Genomic DNA, 19,003 nt, shown 5'->3' with positions numbered 1-19,003 from the left:
AGGATGGGAAAGTTGAGCTATGCGTGTTGGAGACCTGTTCATAGTTACCTGGGTACATTATACACAGTACGCCACGTCATTCACCCTCTTCAATACTGCCCATGAACTTCGACAGTGATTGAAACACTGCTCTCAATTACGGATGCTCCGCTGCTACTGTTGGGTTGGCTCAGGGGAGCATTTGTTCTACCTGGAATGAAAGGGGCGTCAGGAATGCGGAATACGGGATGTCATGCTGGTAAGCCCCTGCTGCGTTGGTGCTCCGTGGAGCTGGTTTGCTACGAATTTCCGTTTGCAGCCACGCCGCCCGTCAAAATTCTTTGACGCTCATGAGGCTGACAACGTACTTATTGGCTATTTATGATCGTGATGTCCCGCCTTCGCCTCTCGCGACGTTCACTAATCTCAGGGCGAGTGCTGACGAATCGGGCTGCCACCAAAACAAGAGAACCCTAGGATGGCGTCTTCAACATCATCAATGCTGTAACAGCCCTTGTGGGAGCTGCCTGAAGATCTAGTAACACGGCCACCACGCCTGGGTATCCCAATATCCCTTTTAGATGATGCGTCGCCGTCAGTATTCCACGGTTTTCTGTAGCCGTTTATGTCAACTGACTATTTATGTTGAGTGAGGCTCGACTGATCTATCTGAGACGCTCGTTGGAGTCCGAATACATGCAAATGTACCAGTACACCTCTTCCTATGGGCCGGAAAACCTCCCAGAAAGAGGACGAAATCACCCTCATCACTCATGGTCGAAGGTTGAAGGAGTTCCTTCGGCAGATCGACATCAGTCTCGAGAACAGGTTTAAGGAACTGCAGAAAAAGGGGCCAAGGGGATTTTTGTGCCCGGATCGTCCTCCTTCTTTCTTTTCATAATGCGAGAAGAGCCCAATTCGCTATATCGCGATGCGCTGGACTTCCTTGAAGGCAAGTTAGCTGGGACAGAATGGACAAAGGTTCTAGGTATGGATGACCTTTTCGAGGTACCAGTTGGTCTAAGAGATATTGATGTTTCCGGCGATGATGCTGAATGAATCTCCTCTTTGTTGCCCCGTCATAAAGACCAAAGCCGTATGTGAATGAAGGGCCCCCCTGGCGAGAATTATTAACACTGTATTTACCATATACCCACATGCGATTGAAGGGAACTACCCTAGTCCGCTATCAACGGAAATCACTATGAATCTGGCATCGCCGCCGTCAGTATTGGAACGCTTGCCGGAGCTATCCTTATCTAAACATCTGGGCGTATGGTTAAATGACGAGTTGGCGTTTTTCCCCGAACATCAAAAGCACTTCTCCCCGACTGAAGAAGGGCCTCAGAAGTCGCCTCTAATTGAAGAGTTTCTGGAAAGGATTCGCCACAGAGAAGATCTACTCAGTCAATTATGTCTAGCTTTTAGAAACGTCATGCTGAACGCGTCTACATGGGATGCCTCGTTCAAAGACGCCTACGCACAAATAATCAACACCCATGTAAATGGAGCCTCCGAATGGGAAGAGCTGAAAACCTACGACCAACGGCTGGCCGACTTCTACGGGAGGATCAGCGAGGTCGCTCTGGGCATCCCGAACCCCGACGACTTCCGGACCGAACCTACGAGGTACAGTCTCTAGTCTTGGCCACCGTAACCACGAGTGCGTTCTGAATAGCTAATATACTCAGTGAGCCTGAATGGATCAGCTTCCGGCGACGCTTGAGGATTTGCTACAAAGACCTATTCGACAACGTCTTCGTCCTTCTGGCCGCAGGCGAATCCGGTTCCGACAAGCCGTTGAACGACAGCGCCGTCGACACGCTGGTGGACGGCTTCGCGAAGGCTCTCAAGCCCATCACCGAAGGCCGAACCGAGTTCAACGTCGACGGGCTGCGGGACGGGATCGAAGGGACGTCGTTGCTGGATCATTTGAAATCGGTCCAAGGGACGGCCGACTATGGAGACTTTCTGCGCCGCCTACGTCAGGATCTGGAGGCTGACTACACGAGGGGCTTGGAGATTGTCGGGGAAGCGTGTAATGGGGCGTGGTTCCGAGTTGTACTTATAGACGACTGCTTTGCGCCGTACGTTTGGGAGGAACGTGAGGAGGAAGAAGAGTGAGAAGAGAGCAATCAGTTGTTATATGGCAATATCAAACATGTAGGTCATGCGTTCTCTCCGGATTCAGAAGCATGTGGGCAAAGAATGCATGCTGAGAGATGCGAAGTGCGGAAAGATGGCATGTTGGAGTGGGTGCTGGTGTTGGTGTTGGTTTTGATTTGTCACATGTTACCAACGATATGGCTTTATAGCACTCAGTACCCTTCGGGGCCCATGATTGTGACAATGTATAAATATGGATATTCCCTGAGGGCTGTTGACGCCATGTTTACCTCATCAGTGCCCATGTTGTTCGAAGGAAGCCATCAGACCAGTGTACCTTCAAGAGAGTTCATTATGGAGCCAGCAGAATTGGCCCTGGACTGGTGGCCAGCGCTCTCTGAATCTCAAGTCGCACGGCCTACTGATGAAAAAAATCCTTTTCCCTGAACATCTTTCTGAACACTTATCGCTTGAAGACCCCAGTTACGTACAATGTTTGGCGCAGCTGCTAGCAAGGGTTCTTCAGAGGGAGGATCTGGTGCGTAGATTATATGCAGCTTTCAAAGACACTCTTGACCGCCACCCAGGGGAGCTCGATGTGGAAAAGATCCCATCCAGATCCGATCGTGCAAGATTAAAAGAGGACGTCAAGTGTGAAGAATGGGGCTGGCAAGAGTCACAACAGTATGATGAAGACCTGGCCAAGCTATACGAACGCATTACCTGTCTCCTTCTGGGTATCCCAAGTCCTGGGTTAGTCCATTACAAGACTAAAACTTTGAGGTAAGGGTTTCATTCCTCGTTCCAGTTGACATTAATATGTTACACGGACTGATTGAGCCAGCGAATCCGGACTTATCAGCGTTAGACGCTCCCTCAAAGTTCACTACAAGGAGCTCGTCGACTGCATATTGGCCTCCAAACTTGAGGCATCCCCAAGAACGACGATCTCGAAAAGCTGTTAAGAGACTTCGTGGCCGTCGTCGAAGTCGTCATCCATGATTACCGGATAAAAGCCAGGGGAAAACCTTGCGACGACGCTGGAATTCGCAGTCTGCTACAAAGGCATACAATTCTCGGGATTATCCAATCAATACAGGAGAATATTGAAACCCTCCATCAGGATATAAGGAAAGCTTACAGAAAGGTCTTGCATATCATTGCGGATCAATTACGTGACACTCCATGGTTTATTGTGATAGAGACGGATGACTTCTTTGGGCCATTGCTCTGGAAAGAGGGGATAGCAGAAGAACAAAATTAAAATCAAGGAAATGGGTTTAGGTTGTTACCTATGTACGTGTCTCTCTGGTATGGCTAGGCTTGCTCGCAGTTACGTCTGAAATTAGAAGCAGTCGTTCGAAATAGAGAATGTTGTCGGCTGAGGTGCTGGATGAAAGTTGAAAGCTGTAAGGACTGGAGACTCCGTGTTGGCTGATTGGAATGAAGAAAGGCTGTTAAGCGATACGCGTTGTTCCTCAAACGTGCAATCAAGACTACGCCCAACATCAAGTGCCCAGTTGGAAGCCTAGGCGAATCACAAGGCACGACAGTTCAAATACCAGATAGGATGCGCATAAAAATCAATGTTGAGCGATTACAGCTAATACTACATGAACATTCAGGTCAGACCTGCGCTCGTGCGCGCACAATAAATCAACCACTTCTGCAAATGGCGCGCTGCTGTTGTTGCTGCTGATGTAACGACTGTCCCTGCGTGCAGTTAATACCCTATACGAATCAAACTGCCTGCTGTGTGTCAATGCTATAAACCTCTGATATGCCAATCTTGGTGGCTGGAGAGAAACGCTGGTTAGTGTACATGGACACGGATCCGGATACCGTCACACTTCAGGCACCAGGCGGAGGCGGAGGAGGAGGAATGTCCGAAGGAGGAGGCGGGGGAGCACCATCCGAGGGTGGTGGGGGCGGAGGAGCGGCACCGCCAGCGTACTGCTGAATAAGCGCATTAAGGTTGCCAGGCAGTCCAGGAGGTGCTCCCAAGCCCGTCGAGCCGGGAGCGCCCATTCCAGGGGCAGGCGGGGGAGCGCCCATGCCAGGTGCCGCATAGCCGGGGTAGCCGGGATACGACGGGTAAGCAGGTTGCTGCTGTGCGGCTTGCTGCCATGGAGCAGCAGCAGCAGGAGCACCGGAACCACCGTTGTAGTTGTTGCCTCCGCCATAGTAGTCGTTGGAGCCATGGTTATTGTCGTGCCCGCGATCGCCGCGAGTTCGCCAAGGAGCAGGGCCACCGTTGCCGCCGCCACCACCTCCGCCACCGCGCTCATCGTTACCTTGATCGTTGTTACGGGTACGCCAAGGAGCGGCCGCGCCGGTTGCGCCTCGTTGCCAGGGCTTAGGTTCGCCGCCGCTGCCACCGTTGTTATAGGAGCCAGGGCCCGCCTCGATGCGCGCAGGAGGACCAGAGCCGCCGCCAAGTTCTTGCATAAATTGCTGCGAGACGTTAGTAATCTGAAGGCATGGACAATTAGCAGGGGTTCGAGACTTACCTCGTACTCGCGGTCGACAGCATCGCCACCACCGATACGAGCAGCAGGGCGGCCAGGAGGACCGTCATTGCGCCAGTTGGCACCACGCTGTCGGTCGGGACAATCTCTGGCCATGTGGCCAGCGTTGCCACAGACACGGCAGATGATGTTGGCAGTGAAGTTCTGCTTCTCGGGGCAATCGTATTTGCGGTGACCGATCTGTCCACAGTTCTGGCAGGCCTGGTTCTCATCGTCTCGGAGTGTACCGTTCAGGGCGGCAAGCTCACGAAGCTGGTTGCGCTTGAGCTCGTTCTGTCCCTCAGGAATGGAAGCGGCCTGTAGAGTGTTAGGAGAAGAGCATGCTAGCAAAGAGTGGGGGCACAGTGAAACTTACAGTCTCGATGACGTTGTGAATGAGCTTCTTGGCCTTGTTGACTTTCTCCTCGGTGTCTGCCATGATGAGACAGTGAAGGTCCTCCTCCTGGTTACTGGCGTGCGCGGCATCGGAGCGGCCCTTGCCTTCCTTGACGGAACCCTTACCGCGAATGGCAATCTTGGCTTGGGATTCAGTCTCCATCTTCTTCAGCGTGTTGCCACGGGGTCCAATAAGTAAACCGACTTTAGTAGGAAGAAGCTAGGTGTTAGTAAGTCTGCAATAGGTGATAGGTGAATACGAGGTTAGATGGTTAGAAGATGAAGCCAGGCTTGTCCACAGCCCATCTACAGCATATGCGACGGCTCCTCTGGCAAGACCTTGGACGACAACACGGGGAAGGATTATGGTTAGAAAGGTTAGAGGGTTAGCAATCTCACTGAAGTTAATTTCCGGGTAATCGTTGACTGGCACGTAGACCTTCTCCTGCGTCTTGGTGGGACGGCGGTAGTCCTGGGGCGGGTGGTAGTTAGGAATGGTCTTCATAGCCTTCTCAATCAACTTGTGGCGCTCATCCTCCAGGCGCTTTCGGTAACGGTATTCTCGAGTATTGACACGGCGACCGTAGTTGTCGTACTGGGGCGCGGGCGAAGGAGATCTAGAGGGGGGAAAGTCAGCAGTCAGTGTTTGTCCGTGATGCAGAGGATGAAGGGGGCGGTCGCTTACCTGTCGCCATCGGCCGGCACAACATCGTCGATCCGGAGCTTCTGGCTAATCTCCTCGATTCGCAAATGCAAGGTGTAAGCTTCGAGCTGCTCACTCGTCATGTTTGCGACAATGGCCGTCGGCAGGCCCATCAGGCCAGCTGCTTTGTTCTCTGAGGCATCGCCCCATCGGTTGCGCTTCTTACGGCGTCGAGGGCCATCGGCCTCGGAACGTGGTTCAGGGCTGCGACCGCGCTTCAAGTCGCGATCGCCATTCGAGAAGTTGGGGGTCTCGATGCTGTCTTCGCGCCTGACGGCGCCATCATCTCCATCATCACCGCCACGTCGGCGATTTCCCAAGGGAATGTTATTCGATCCAGTGATGCCCTGGTTTCTCCACGACATGATGGCGGAATTGCTAGTTGAACGATGGGGGATCTGTCAACTTGCGGATGTTTTGAGGAAAGATACTGTTCTTTGGATGGATTTGGGGGGCGACCTCCATGTATGTAGCTAAAGCAAAAAAGCTTAGGCCGCAGGTGGCACTGCCTAATTGCTGCATTTGTGGCTAATTGTGGCGGCACCGACCCCGCCTTCAAGCATACCCTAGACTAGTAACTCCGATGGGTAACGAGCGCGATTAGTCGACGTATTTTGCGTGATCAAACATTAACCATGGGATGGTAAATTCAATATGTTGAAGTCTAGTTGCATTCAATATGTGCTTTCATCACTGTGCCAGCTGAAACCAAGACTTAAAGCAGTCCTGGAGGTTGATGAACGACCGGCGGTTTTGCTTTTTGAGCTGCGGTATGCGATTGGGCCCAATTATTACCTAGGTACATACTTTAGGTATCTACCTAAGGTACAAAAGCCCACGGGTGTGGATGTTCTTCAACAGGGGTCCTGGTCGTGAAGAGGTGCATCTACAGATAACAAATCCTTAGAGACGGCCAACATGCCAGTGATACCGGCCATTCTTAGCCTTACTACCCAATCCTACATACCTGGGTGGCGCTGGAGAATTTTAACCAGGCTCTGATTGATGCTACTGCTGCCGGGATTTGGCCTACCATGTACGCACGGGTGCCATTGTGAATACAGCACGGTTTGGTTGACGACGGAACGCCACCCAACCAGACTTCAACGCGACAGGATGTTGTAATCAGATATGAATCATCCGGAAAGGATCATTCGAGGATGCCTTGCGTTGTTCCAAGCTGGAAGAATATAGTTGGAGCTCACCGGAGCCTTTGAGGAAACTTATTGCTGCGAGACGAGCTCATGGTAGACGCAATACCATTGTTGCTGAGAAGAAGAAGAAGGGTTACGGGCTGGCTTTCACAGGTATGGATGATAAGCACGAACAGCTGGTTGTTAGAATGGCTCAAATCGCGGGGACTAAGAGCGACAGTGATACAGACGGCGGATTAGCACCAGCTGTAGACGTCGTAGAACAACTGACAGTGTTGCCGTCGGAAGATAAGGAGGAATTATGCCAGATTTCGAGAAACACGAAGTGGCCAAGCCGAATGGTCGCATTTCCCGGAGTTCCGACTAGGGTCGCTATAACTGCTGCAATATGACCCTGGAGACTCGGCGGCTATCGTGAGCACCGTTTCGAGTGTAGAGATATATTGATCTTTTGAGTCATATTTCCCCAAGACTGCGGGGGTGGACTAATATTCTGTGGAATAGATGAAGTAAAGGGTTACTGTCTACATGTACTTACATACCTACATGTAGTTAAGCAAGTCGTATTCTGTTGCGCCTGCCCTTATAGACCACCTTCTCCAGCGCCTGATGATGACTCTGCCTTCATTTTCTTTAGGTACACGGTTCTTTCCCTAAGTGGAATTCCGATTAAGGGAGAGCTCAAGGCACTGGGGTCAGGGCAGCGGATTCAGAGGCTAGTGGTAAAAGATGGTTGCAGTCAAACGCTTGTCAAGGCCACGAACTTTCAACACCCTAACACACTTTAATGAGAGGCCGCTTGAGATCACGTGACCTCGCGTATTTTTGGCGAAACACCGGTCTTTGTTCTCTTGGCCATTTGATCCCATCATCCGATTGCGACCATTTCAATTCTTCCGTCGACATCTCAAGACCATATTGCAATGGCACGCCCCAAGAAGCCGGCCAAGAGCCTCCCGAAGGCCGAGGAGCGCGCCTACAATGGCGAAAACGAGACTCAAGACAGCCAGGTCATTTTTGACGAGTACCATGCTATTCACGGGATTGGCCAGGTTCGTTCAGATTTGGTGGAGCTGAGATCAATTGCCCGATCGTCTTCAAGGATTACTGACAAGGATCTAGCTCAGTTCATCGCCAGTGCACTCAACCGTCCCCTCGAGTAGACATCAAGGTGAGTTTGTTCGTCCCTTCTCCTCCAAGGGCCCAGCCTCTGTGCCATCCGATCAACATTGCGATGATCTCAAAAACTACATTACAGCGCTGACTGGGAAACCAGACCGTCACTACATGGTAAGCCTGGCCGTTGTGCCCCCGAAATTTAGAGGCCTTTGGCGCCTTGGCATCCCACCCCTGCAAGCCAGCCGACCCTCTAAACCCAGGCAACGATGTCACTGATGGCGGACTTTTTTTTTTTAGCAGCAGCAAACCACGCCCGCAGCAAACGCGTCCCACGCATCCACGTCGCGTCCGCCGCCACCAACAGTCAATCGTGCCACCGTGATCGCAGCAGAGGCACCCATAACTTTTGAGCGACGACGGTCCACAGCGACAATTCAGTTCCAATCCAAATCTGTGGCCGGCTCCAATACTGCTGCAGCTGATCATGCAGCACTACCCACGCTGCGACCTAAGCCGGCACTGACGAGCAAGATGAACGACGGCAGCCAATCACCCACGCAGTCCAATGAGGGCCGGAGTTATGAACAATATCGCGAAATTCGCGGCGAAACCCTCGCTTCTTCTCAACTAAAATCCACAGACTCGGGCGGTCGCTATGAATCGCAACGATCCCACGCCGAAAGCGACCACGAGCACAGCACACTGCACGAAGACGAGACTGGCGCCGTGAATTTTGACCTAGGTCAATTCGGACCAGCCGCCGCCAACGACCTGAATGATGCCGACACCGATTCCGGATCCGAAGATGGACGCGACGAATACCCCTCGACCGTTCCCGTATCACAGCCACGGCGGAGCTCCAGTATCCTGCCGCCGCCATTTGTTCGCAATTCCTCAACTGGCATACCGCCACCAGAGACACCAGCATTGGCAACAAGACTGGTTCACGCTGGGGGTACCGCCGAGCCGTTGATGCACAGCTCGCAGCTCTTTGCCAATACTCAGTTCACTTCGGCAGTGAAGAAAGCCGCAAGTCCGACATCGTCAAGACCGTCACCAGAAATCAACCAGAATACTATTTCGCCGAATCCGCAATTACTGTCCTCTCCTTTGCGCGAACGCGGGCTCCGCACCTCTCCGCTACAGGCGGTGGGAACCTCCAGCCCATACGTACCGCCACCGTCATCAGGACCGATACCCACGACCCAAAACCCGTACGATGCTCTCGAGTCCCCGCAGGCCAAACCCCAGAGAACCAGATCTGTGCCCGAGCCCATCCGGGAATACGTTTCTGTGCGAAGCTCACCCTCGGTGCGTCAAACGTCGGTAGAGGTTCCCGATGACTCCGGTGCCGCAAACTCCGAGTCTGATGCGGATCACGAGTTACGCAGACGTCAACGTAGAGCGAAACGCAAGCAGGAGAAGGCAACACGGTCCCTCATGTCCATCCCGATCTCTCGTCCGTCCTCCAGGTCTGAAGAACTTGTCGAGGTCCCATCGACAAGCCGAAGGAAATTTGGGTCTCGCTCAGCTGACCCGATAGCATATGGGAACAACGAGGAAGCGCAGGAGACGGTCCTAGATTCTCAAAATGCCGGTACTAAGAGTACGGAAGCCTCCAAAGATACGGAATCGCACGGAAAGAGAACGCGGGGCGCCGCACCTCGAGAAATTGGTATCTCTTCTTCAGATATACCTCTACTTCCAAGGGGAAACTCTGCCAACCTTCCTGGCAGTCGAGACCTCATCCCAGAGACGAGCCCTGCTGGCACAGCAGCAGCAGCCGAGCCAAAGGATCCCAGTCTCCCGGCCCCGAGTCTCCCGACCCAATCCAACGAGACAACCGAGGCCGCATCAACACCGGTGTTGCCTCCGTCGAAGAGACTTAAGAGAACCCACGTTGAGGAGTCCGACGAGATCGCTATGAGCGACCCGGGCGAGCAAACCCAACCGATAATGCGCTCCTCTCCTCCAGTGCCCAGTACGGCACCGGTTGTCACCTCTCAGCCCTCTCAGCCCTCCCGCCGTCCAGCCCGACGCCCAGTTGTCGCAACGCCACAACCTGTCCCGTCGTCCAGTGCACCGGATACGGCTGATCCCGGTACGAGATCTTCGACTTTGACGTCGCTCAGTGCCACTCCAAATGTTTCGTCTAGTACGACCCCGAACACCGAAGACGGCGAAGAGGCGCCAAAGAACAACGCTTCATCCCCAGCCGCCGCGAAGGTCCAGCGCCAGTCCCGGCCACGGTCGAACCTGAAGACTTACAGTCCGGCGCGTAAAAGTGGCCAACGCGACCGTGTCAGGAAGGAGCCCAGCAGACTTGCCCGCCACTCATCAGTATCAACCGATGAGCTCGCCCGACCATCGCCGTCACCGGCCTCTGTTGCCGGTCAGACACGGGGCGCGAGGTCTTTCAGGTCTTTCAAAGACACAAGCCTCCAGTTCCCTTCGGGCATTTTCAGTGGCATGATATTCGTGACCACCATCGGTTCATCTGACAATGACAGGAGGAAGAAGACCGAGGCCCAGAAGAGAGAGGAGGCAGAAAAGGAGGAAAAGAAGGAAAAGGTGGAAGCCATCATTCGGAAGGGTGGTGGGCAGATCATGAATGCTGGGTTTCATGACCTGTTTGTGGAGAAATCATGTGTCGTCCCTGAAGCCGCGTCCAAGAGACTAGCCAGCTCGCTAGGCCTGACTACCGAAGCAGCCAATGCCGGATTTACTGCTTTGATCACAGACAATTGCTCGCGCAAGGCCAAGTATATGCAAGCACTTGCACTGGGCCTACCTTGCCTATCCTGGAACTGGGTATCAGCGTGCGATGCCAAGGGCTCCCTCGTGGACTGGCTGCCTTATATGCTGTGTGCTGGGCCGAGTACTGTCCTCGACGGCGCATTCAAGTCACGCGATCTACCAGGGTACGATGCATCTTGTGCGAAGCTGTCAGAGACAATCAGCCAACGGCCCAAGCTTCTTGGCGAGACGAGCGTTCTCCTAGTGGTCAAGAAGACGAAGACCCAGAAGAACGAGAAAAGATGCGAGTTCTACGCCTTCCTTGCCCATGTTCTAGGGGCGGACCTGGAGCGTGCCAACACCCCCACGGAGGCTGGGGAAAAGTTGCGGGAAAGAGAGGACGCCGGAAGCCCGTTCGACTGGGTGTACCCCGACGGCGATGACACGATATTCAACGTCATGGCTGGCGGTCCACCCACACAAGCCGGTAATACGAAGAAGAGGAAACGACAGAGCACAACAAACAGCGTCTCTGGCTCCTTTGGAACACCGCTTCGGAGCATGCCCAGGATACTCACAGATGAGCTGATCATCCAGAGCCTTATTCTGGGACGGCTCATTGAGGACGGCGAGATGCAGTAAGTAGCATTGGCATTTGACATTGGCGTCGGATGGTTGTAAAGATATGAGGGTTACAGGGAAGACTTTGATGGGTTGGTTTGCTTGATTCACCCGGCGTTGAGGACTATATCACGAGAAGACCCGGAAGGGGTAGCGGCCAGCCAGCTTTGTAGGTTGCGATGAGACCTAGCTTGTACGAATGCATCACACGAGAGGGGACAGCAGAAATTGCACGAGTCATCTGCTACACACATAATGAAAGAGAACATAGCGCATGACTGTTTTATATTCCACAGTAGTCAGCCTTTAGCCAGGTCTCCTCGTTGTTCAGGGGCGAATAATCATAATTATTGGAAAAGCGAGATGATTAGAAATAGCTGCCTAGCAATGCAAGAACGAAATATTCTTACATACACTTTCATCCCTTTCTTGACTTTGACTTGTTACCACGACAGCACTGCAGAAACAAAGGACTCTCTACCAGCAGAATGCCCGACCTTGTCTCTAGTATTAGGAGCGAGAGAAGGGAACGATGTTCGAACATGTTCCGCCTTCGTCCGACAGGCGCCTCCACCGCCCGAAGTTTTGCACATCCGCACAAAGTGGGCGACAGGTCCGGGTCGCGTCCAGGTCGTCGCCGCACTTGCAGGCGTCGACTGTCGTGGCGAAGGAACCAGTGCTCTGACCAACTGAACCAACCCGCCCTTAGGGCAAAAGGACGACGTTGTCAAAGTCGGCGTCTTGACAGTCTAGTAGAGCTTGTCATCACCCCTTGCATCGACGGCGGAGGTGGCCAGGAGGGGCGGTGGCAGCGATGTTGGGCTTCATGGGGGTGATTGGTGTAGATTCGAAAGATGGGAAGGCTGTTGTTGGATGGACAGGTTGACAGAAAGCGCGATCTCTTGCTATTTGTTTGGCTGTAGGGACTGGGAAGGATGGTGAGATGATTTTCTTTGGACTTTTTGTCGGTTTAGAGTTGGGGACGTTGCCCCCTTTTCATATATATTCTTTTCACCACAAGCTTTGGGGAGACTCTGGGGCATGCTCTAGGCTTCAGGGAGAGGATTTGCAACTCCTTGAAGGTCCTTTTGACGGCTGCCTGTTTAGCGAGAGTGGTGTTCATCTGCGAGGCAGATATTGGCTTGGGCATGCCCATTCCAGGGGGAAATGGCAGCAAAAACTTGGGCGAAGCTGACTGACAGGGCTACTCTGCATGCATGCGTATACATATTGGAGTCGTTGAAGTCGTGACCAAGCTACTACATGTTACTGGAATGGTATTATCCGACAGTACGATGGAAAAACAGGCATCGTCCTGCAGTTGGTCTAGGCGATCAAATGTGCCAAGGGAGACAAAGTCCTAGCAACTTGATACAAGCAGGATCCAGTGTTCGTCAAAAGGCAATCGGATTCATGGAGCGTCGAACCCTCCTGGCTTAGGGCATTGGTCAGTGGAACTTGCTTGCCCGTTTCATACTTGGGCTTGGTGTTATGGTCAACAAATATTGACAGCACCCTTAATATACCTCAGCCTACAGGAATATCGCGAATAGTGGCTTACACTCCCGCTATACTTTTGCAATGCTATACCTTCCCTTTTGGGATGCGGAGCCAAAGAGGGCCTTATGGGCATGCTATTGGTGCAAGTATCCGTAGAGTAAGCACTTGAGCATGTAAAATGATTATAGCTTGGCTGGGGCAGTTTGCTGGCGTGTCGTTATAACCGTATATTGGCAGATAGTTCTGCCATCTCATTAGGTCCAGAAACTCAGCCTGCTTAACAACGACGATGGATCAGATATTGCTTATAAAGTGGTCCAAAAGGATTGTCTTCTGAGATAACCCTACTATCGCCCTGCGGGATCTCTTCCCTTTCCATAAACGCTACCTATGCTAAACTCACGCCAAACACATCCCTTTTCTACCAGAGGCGAGTCGGATGTTTCTACATTCAGCGAGATTTTCATCTTGACGGCAATTACATTTTGCGTAGACATAGCAGCTTTCTGGGTCGCCTCCCCAAACGTTGCGGCCAGGGGATGAGTACGCCATAGCCCGAGACATTACGTTACTGTCCATGCTGCGAAAGAGGGCGGCTACAAGAACTTAGGGAACACTACTGGTAGCATGCGATCCCCATGTTATCCTCAGGAGTTGACGCAGGTTGGGTATGCCATTTCCTTACCCGGAGGATGCCGAATATATCACCACGGGCGAAGCTCCGGCTCCGCATGCTGTACACGGGACGGCTTTTGAGGAACCGGGGTCGCTGTAAGTTATCGTTGGCAAAGTAAGGCTGAGATGTACGGCATCGTGCTAACACCGCCTTTTTCGATTATCATGTCGTCGCCGGCGATCTGTTGCCGGCGATCCCGATGTTAAGCGTTTCATCGCCAAACTGCCATCGTGAACTGAGGTCATGTAACCGCAAATCCGCTGAATCTTGATATCACTACGGACCTTATAGTCACATTGACCGCTCGTTACATCGTGGGGTCTTTCCTGAATCATGAGGTTTCTGATCGCCCGGGGCAAAGCGTCCGGCTTAGTCATTATGACTTCACACATGGCTTTTGCTCTTGAAGCCGCGGTGAGGCGCGCGGGTCTTCTCCAGTCGCCCGGTCACAAATCAATCCCTGCGGCTCTGCGGTAAGTAACGTCTCCTGACGAGCCAACGCATTCGGCCCCGAGAGAGGAGACCCGACGCGTGCACGCAGCAAGCGCAAGCAACAGGTTATGTACAGTAGCTCAGTTACCATATGCCCGGCTTCAGTGGATGTGGGAAGTCGTAGCTCCGAAAAGTTGGCTGACCCGCCGGGGATTGCCAAGTTTCGTGTGCCTTGCAGCGTTGCACTTGGACCAGGAACCGAGGTGCAACGCGACGGGCTCGACAAGCCAGCCATGCAGGCACCTTCCCTTCCAAGTCGTGGATCTTGGGTTAGTGTTAGTGGTGGTGATCGCGACGCGCTCTTGCATTGCAGCGGTGCACTTCTCCAGCTTCTTCCATAGACTATTCCATTGGCGCGCGTTAGTGAAACTTCGGCTACAGCTTGCGCAAAAAGATAACGGGCGGTTTAGTTAGTGTGGGAGAGCAAGGGAGAACGATCCGTCTAATTCGGGTCGTCGAGGACGTCATCCCGCCCTTTAGTTTTTTCGGGTGGGTTTCCCTGTCGTCAATCGCGACCTTGTCTAGTGCCCTCTATACCGTCGCCGTGTTATTAACATTGCGCCATTCCGCCAGAGGTACTACAGCACAGTCTGCACAGTACCCGTTGAGTGGTGGGGAGTAGACCTGCGGTGGCAGTGGAGCAAGGAAGCAGAAGCGCGACCGATAAACAGGAATGAAATGGAAAGGGAGAGAGCGACGTGGGCGACCGGACGATGGAGTGGATAGAAAGAAGCGACTCGGGAGTGAAGGACGAGAAGACAAAGAAAAAAAACGAGAGACGGGGTAGGTTTCATTGCCTCCTCCCTGCCGTCGGATCGTATGATCTTGTGCTTGCCATATGTAGCCGCATAGCTGCATCGCTGCATAGCTCTGAGGGCAGCACGTGGGAAAACCCCGGGCTGGCAAAAAGACCGGCAGCCTCGCATTTCTCCTACTTGCCCGTCAAAGTTTTTTGTTGGAGAGAGGGATCTGACATGCCGACCATAGTTCGCAGTTCGAGACCACAGATAATCCTCAGCCCGCGCGATTCTTGCATGGGACGTACGATGAGCGGACCATGATCAACGCTCCGTCTACTCAGATAAGCCAGGGCTCGAACGAGAAAGAGAGCGAAAGTGCGGGGCAGTAGCCCATGCCCCATGGCACGCACTTCCCTCACTAGAACGTGCAATCTCTCCGGTGCGACACTACGCTCACCCAACTGCCACCATCGTGAAATAACATATCCCTCAATTGGCAGGTACCTTGGAGGGAGAGGAGAAAAGCGTGCGGGGAAGGTGAGAGCCAAGAGGACTGATTGAGCAGTCTTCCCGGCTCTTTTGCTTTTGGCCGTTGCGACAAGGCTGCATGTCAATTTGTCGCTAACCTTCCCAAGGTGCTGCTGCTCTTGCTTCTGCTTGGACCGGGGCTTGCAGTTTGCTCGCTGATCGCTAGGGCATGTAGCAGCCACTGCATCCAGCTTGCAGCAGCACCAGCAGCAGCAATACTACCTTAAACCTTGACCGCCTACCTTACCTCCTACTCGCCGTGGCTCTTTGGCCCCCAGACAGCAAGCACATCACAGACAATCACCAACGGCATCTGACCATTAGGCACCTTGTCTGCTGCATTGACGTGTCTGTTTCTTACGACTGACTTATCTGGTGGACGACGAGGTTAATTGAATGTATAGTGTCATGCAGCAACTTACTACCCGACCACTTCAGCGCTGATCTCTGGGCATCCGCGCGTGAGAGCAGGGGCGTTTCAAAAGGGAGATGATATGTGCAAGTCAAGTCAGTTTATGCGCGTAAGCCCAGCCACTCCGTCAGCCTCTGGTCTGGTGCTGCTGCTGCTGCTATTTACTGCCGCTCCTGTTACTGCAGCACACGTACGATAAGAGCCAAATCCCCGTCTCCGTGCCCGTCCCCCGTCCGTCGTAGAGATACATGCAAGTACTCCGTACGGGTCTTTGTACTAATAACATGTACGTAGAAACCTGGCTGATGTGCTGGAACGGAATGGTTCAAGAGTGGATGTTGCCAGTTCTGGCAGTTTTGCTGGGCCGCTTTTTGGGCGAAATAAGCTGTGGTCCGGCACCGCCTTGTTCGGCGGCGGGCGGGCACCCCATCCAGGAGGCATATGTGCCCCTCGATATAGTAGTACTGCTCCCCCCGTCATTTGAACCGCCCGTAACATAAGTTTGGTAGCGGTTTGATTCGGGAAGCAAGCAAGTTCTTTGTTCAAGCCTCAGGTTTCGAAGTCTTGCCCATGACGCCAGTACGCCAGCTGCCGAGTCGAGAGAAAACAGGTTGGCAGTTCGTCTGTCGTGCATGACATGGGGTGAGACAATGCGATCGCTCCTCAAATCAATTCTGTGCCTTGTCTGGGACGGCATTCGGTACTCCCACCTGGTAAACCGGCCGGAAGCCCTGGAGGGATGGATGGATAGTGCAACTAGGTCTTTCGATGCGATGGCATTGCATGAACGTCCTGCAATGTCTTTCCTTTGACCTTGCCAACATCAGTCGATAGTGAGTAAATCAGTGAGTAATGATGATGATGATTTCCTCATGCAGTCGGCGAAAGCTGCTGACTGCCTGCGCTTATCTCAGTCCGACATGTTGTCCCGTTTCTGTGCCGGCGACTGACTGGCCGCACACGGCGAACAGAACATTCATGATGATATTTATTGACATCCACAAATAAAAAGGTGTATATGTAGGGAGCCGCCCAATCGCTGGAGCAGGATCCAGATAGGGTAATGATTAGGCCACGAGGAGAGCTGAAAAGATGGCCAACTCCAACCAGATACCGGCGGGCGGGTGGGCTTCCACAAACATTCTCCGCTTGGCTGCATTTTGCATGCATGCGGTGGTGCTGTATCTATCGCGACCAGCAGGGTTGGTTTACTGAGGCGGTCTCGACTCCGGAGCCCCAGAAACCCGCAGGCGCATCCGCTGCAAGTACTGGTGTCTAGTCCGCCCTAGGCAGGCACAGTATATCTATCTACCGTATCATCCATCGCATCGCCGTTTGCAACCCGACTATCGAAGCTTCCTTGGTTTTTCTCGGACGATCGCCGTTGGGTGTTCTATTCCCGTCCGTTCTGCCCGTTTTCTCTCCTTGCCTCCTCTCTCGGAATGGAATGAAGGTATTTATCAAAGTGGATAGGCACCTTAATTAAGGGCCAGGGGTAACATTGCACAATTGTTGTTGCTGGGCTGCTGCTGCGACTGCTGGGCGCGGGGTCCGCTCTTGGCCCGGGTGAAGCTGGCCGTCCTCTGGCCTTTGCGCACCAGTCTCGACATCATCGCCTTAGCTCGTCGACCTGAAAAAAGAAACAGAATAGACTAGCAGGACGTCACGACGTTTCATTCGGCCCCAGTCCAGCTAGTTGTCAGCTTTCCATGTCCGTCCTCCACATCAAGGGCTATGCATTGTTGGGAGACCGAAACGGAAACAGACACGGACAGGAGAGCCCTATGCAGTATTCCAAGTAAAGCCGCCCGCCGCCATGTTTCCTTTTTACTCGAGGGGAGGGGGGAACCGAACCGACCAATGCACGACCGAGTATCAAGTAAACATAAACAAAATCCACCGGGGGAGGTAGGTAATGGTGGTATCTTGGCCCAAACTGGCAAGCAGGTTGAGCTAGTAGCAACTGCATCGCCAGTCAGGGGACACCCGGCCGAGAAGTCACTATTGTTCACGCCCTGCGCCACGGGTTATGGGCGTTGGTCAAATCGGGATTCCCATCTCGACCACATTTCCATAGCTGCAGCACAGCTTCTCGCGCGCTAGCTGGGGAGAGTGGAGGCCGTAGCGCTCAGCATAGCAGTAGCTCACACTCGAGGTAGTGCTCAAGTACTCCGTGTATCAGCGCCCGTCCACACACCCCTGTCGTTAAAGGCTATTCGCTTGGCCTAGGTTCATCACATCACCACTTTGACGACCAGAAGGCCCGAGAAAAAGACAGGTTAAAAAAAAGCTGTTATCGCCCTCTCGCCTCCTCCTTCTCCTTCCTGCTCCTCCACTCCCGCACACGCTGGAAGAATGTTCTCTCTCTTTTCTCGGAGCCCGGTTCCCTTACCTAATAGAGTTATCAGATCGGTCGATGGGTCTGTTGGTTTGCAAGATTTCAAGATGCAGCCGCAGCCAGACACGAGGTGGATAAGCAAAAAAATAGAGGCTGTATGGAAGTAGTGTAGGTAGGAGGTAGTAGCACCACCAACCCGCGCGCTCGCTCGGCATCTCCGCCCAATACAGCCACAGCCCATCCCCATCCTACCGCCGCGTCTCAACACTTGCCTCATAAATTCGTATTCTCCCCCAACACGGTGTGAGGTGAAACGCCCAGAGCAGCGGGAAGAGAGGAGGGACGGACTGAGAGGCGGCGGGCAAGAGATCTACGTCAGATTCAGGGTCCTCCGTGCCTCGCCGTCCATTAACCGTTCCCTGCACTGAACCCTTCATTGCTGGGGGGAGCTGGCCTTCGACTCCGAGGCCCAACCCAGCCAGTGCCAGGCCAGATCCTTATTTTCGCCCGGCGATCGACCTTCACAACAAACACCCCGCTACCAGCTTTAGGGTTACCTGCCAACGTCACAACCGCATCGAGATTTATTATTACCTACATTGATACCTGCTTCGAATTGCCGAATATCGAGCCAGCAGTAATAACAATTACATCAGCCACGCTACGCTAGACGGCCTGATTGGTCTCCCGACTGTAACGGCCGTCATGTTTCTGCTTAATCCGGTTTTTGACGGAGGCGCCTCACACAGACAAGAAGCCCCAGAGGAGACAATGGACGGCATGGACGGCACGCCGCACGACGGGAGCTTTGCCGTATCATGATACATAGCATGCATATCATATACCTTATTGTGTACGTTAGCTAGATAGATGGTCATTGACCTGCCTACACTGTGACGGTAAGAGCTCCCCAAAGCGCCTGCATGACAGAGGATCCAACAGAAGGAAAAGTCTCTGAGCGTGGGATACCCCAGCCTGGCTTGATTGTAACCCCTA

At 53.1% G+C, this 19,003-nt stretch overlaps 3 protein-coding genes across 3 annotated transcripts; 1 reads left to right on the top strand and 2 right to left on the bottom strand.

Annotated features, from left to right (window-relative positions):
- Positions 1–1,722: 1,722 nt before the first annotated feature.
- On the bottom strand, positions 1,723–2,438 carry PG985_001574 (uncharacterized protein; the record flags this gene model as incomplete). Its single annotated transcript, XM_066821343.1, has 2 exons — positions 1,723–1,937; positions 2,423–2,438. 2 exons carry the CDS (start codon positions 2,436–2,438, stop codon positions 1,723–1,725), a joined length of 231 nt encoding a protein of 76 aa, XP_066692222.1.
- Positions 2,439–3,936: 1,498 nt separating this feature from the next.
- Positions 3,937–6,056, bottom strand: PG985_001573 (Branchpoint-bridging protein; the record flags this gene model as incomplete). Its single annotated transcript, XM_066821342.1, has 5 exons — positions 3,937–4,539; positions 4,596–4,910; positions 4,969–5,192; positions 5,388–5,605; positions 5,674–6,056. 5 exons carry the CDS (start codon positions 6,054–6,056, stop codon positions 3,937–3,939), a joined length of 1,743 nt encoding a protein of 580 aa, XP_066692221.1.
- Positions 6,057–7,768: 1,712 nt separating this feature from the next.
- On the top strand, positions 7,769–11,342 carry PG985_001572 (uncharacterized protein; the record flags this gene model as incomplete). Its single annotated transcript, XM_066821341.1, has 3 exons — positions 7,769–7,897; positions 7,968–8,135; positions 8,262–11,342. 3 exons carry the CDS (start codon positions 7,769–7,771, stop codon positions 11,340–11,342), a joined length of 3,378 nt encoding a protein of 1,125 aa, XP_066692220.1.
- Between the last annotated feature and the right edge of the window lie 7,661 nt (positions 11,343–19,003).

This window comes from Apiospora marii, assembly GCF_038362585.1.
Source record: "Apiospora marii strain CBS 49790 chromosome Unknown utg000001l_segment0_segment0, whole genome shotgun sequence".
NCBI classification, from domain to species: Eukaryota; Fungi; Ascomycota; class Sordariomycetes; order Amphisphaeriales; family Apiosporaceae; genus Apiospora; species Apiospora marii.
Note: the sequence above shows the minus strand (reverse complement) of the source record. Positions and strands in the feature narration are given on the sequence as shown.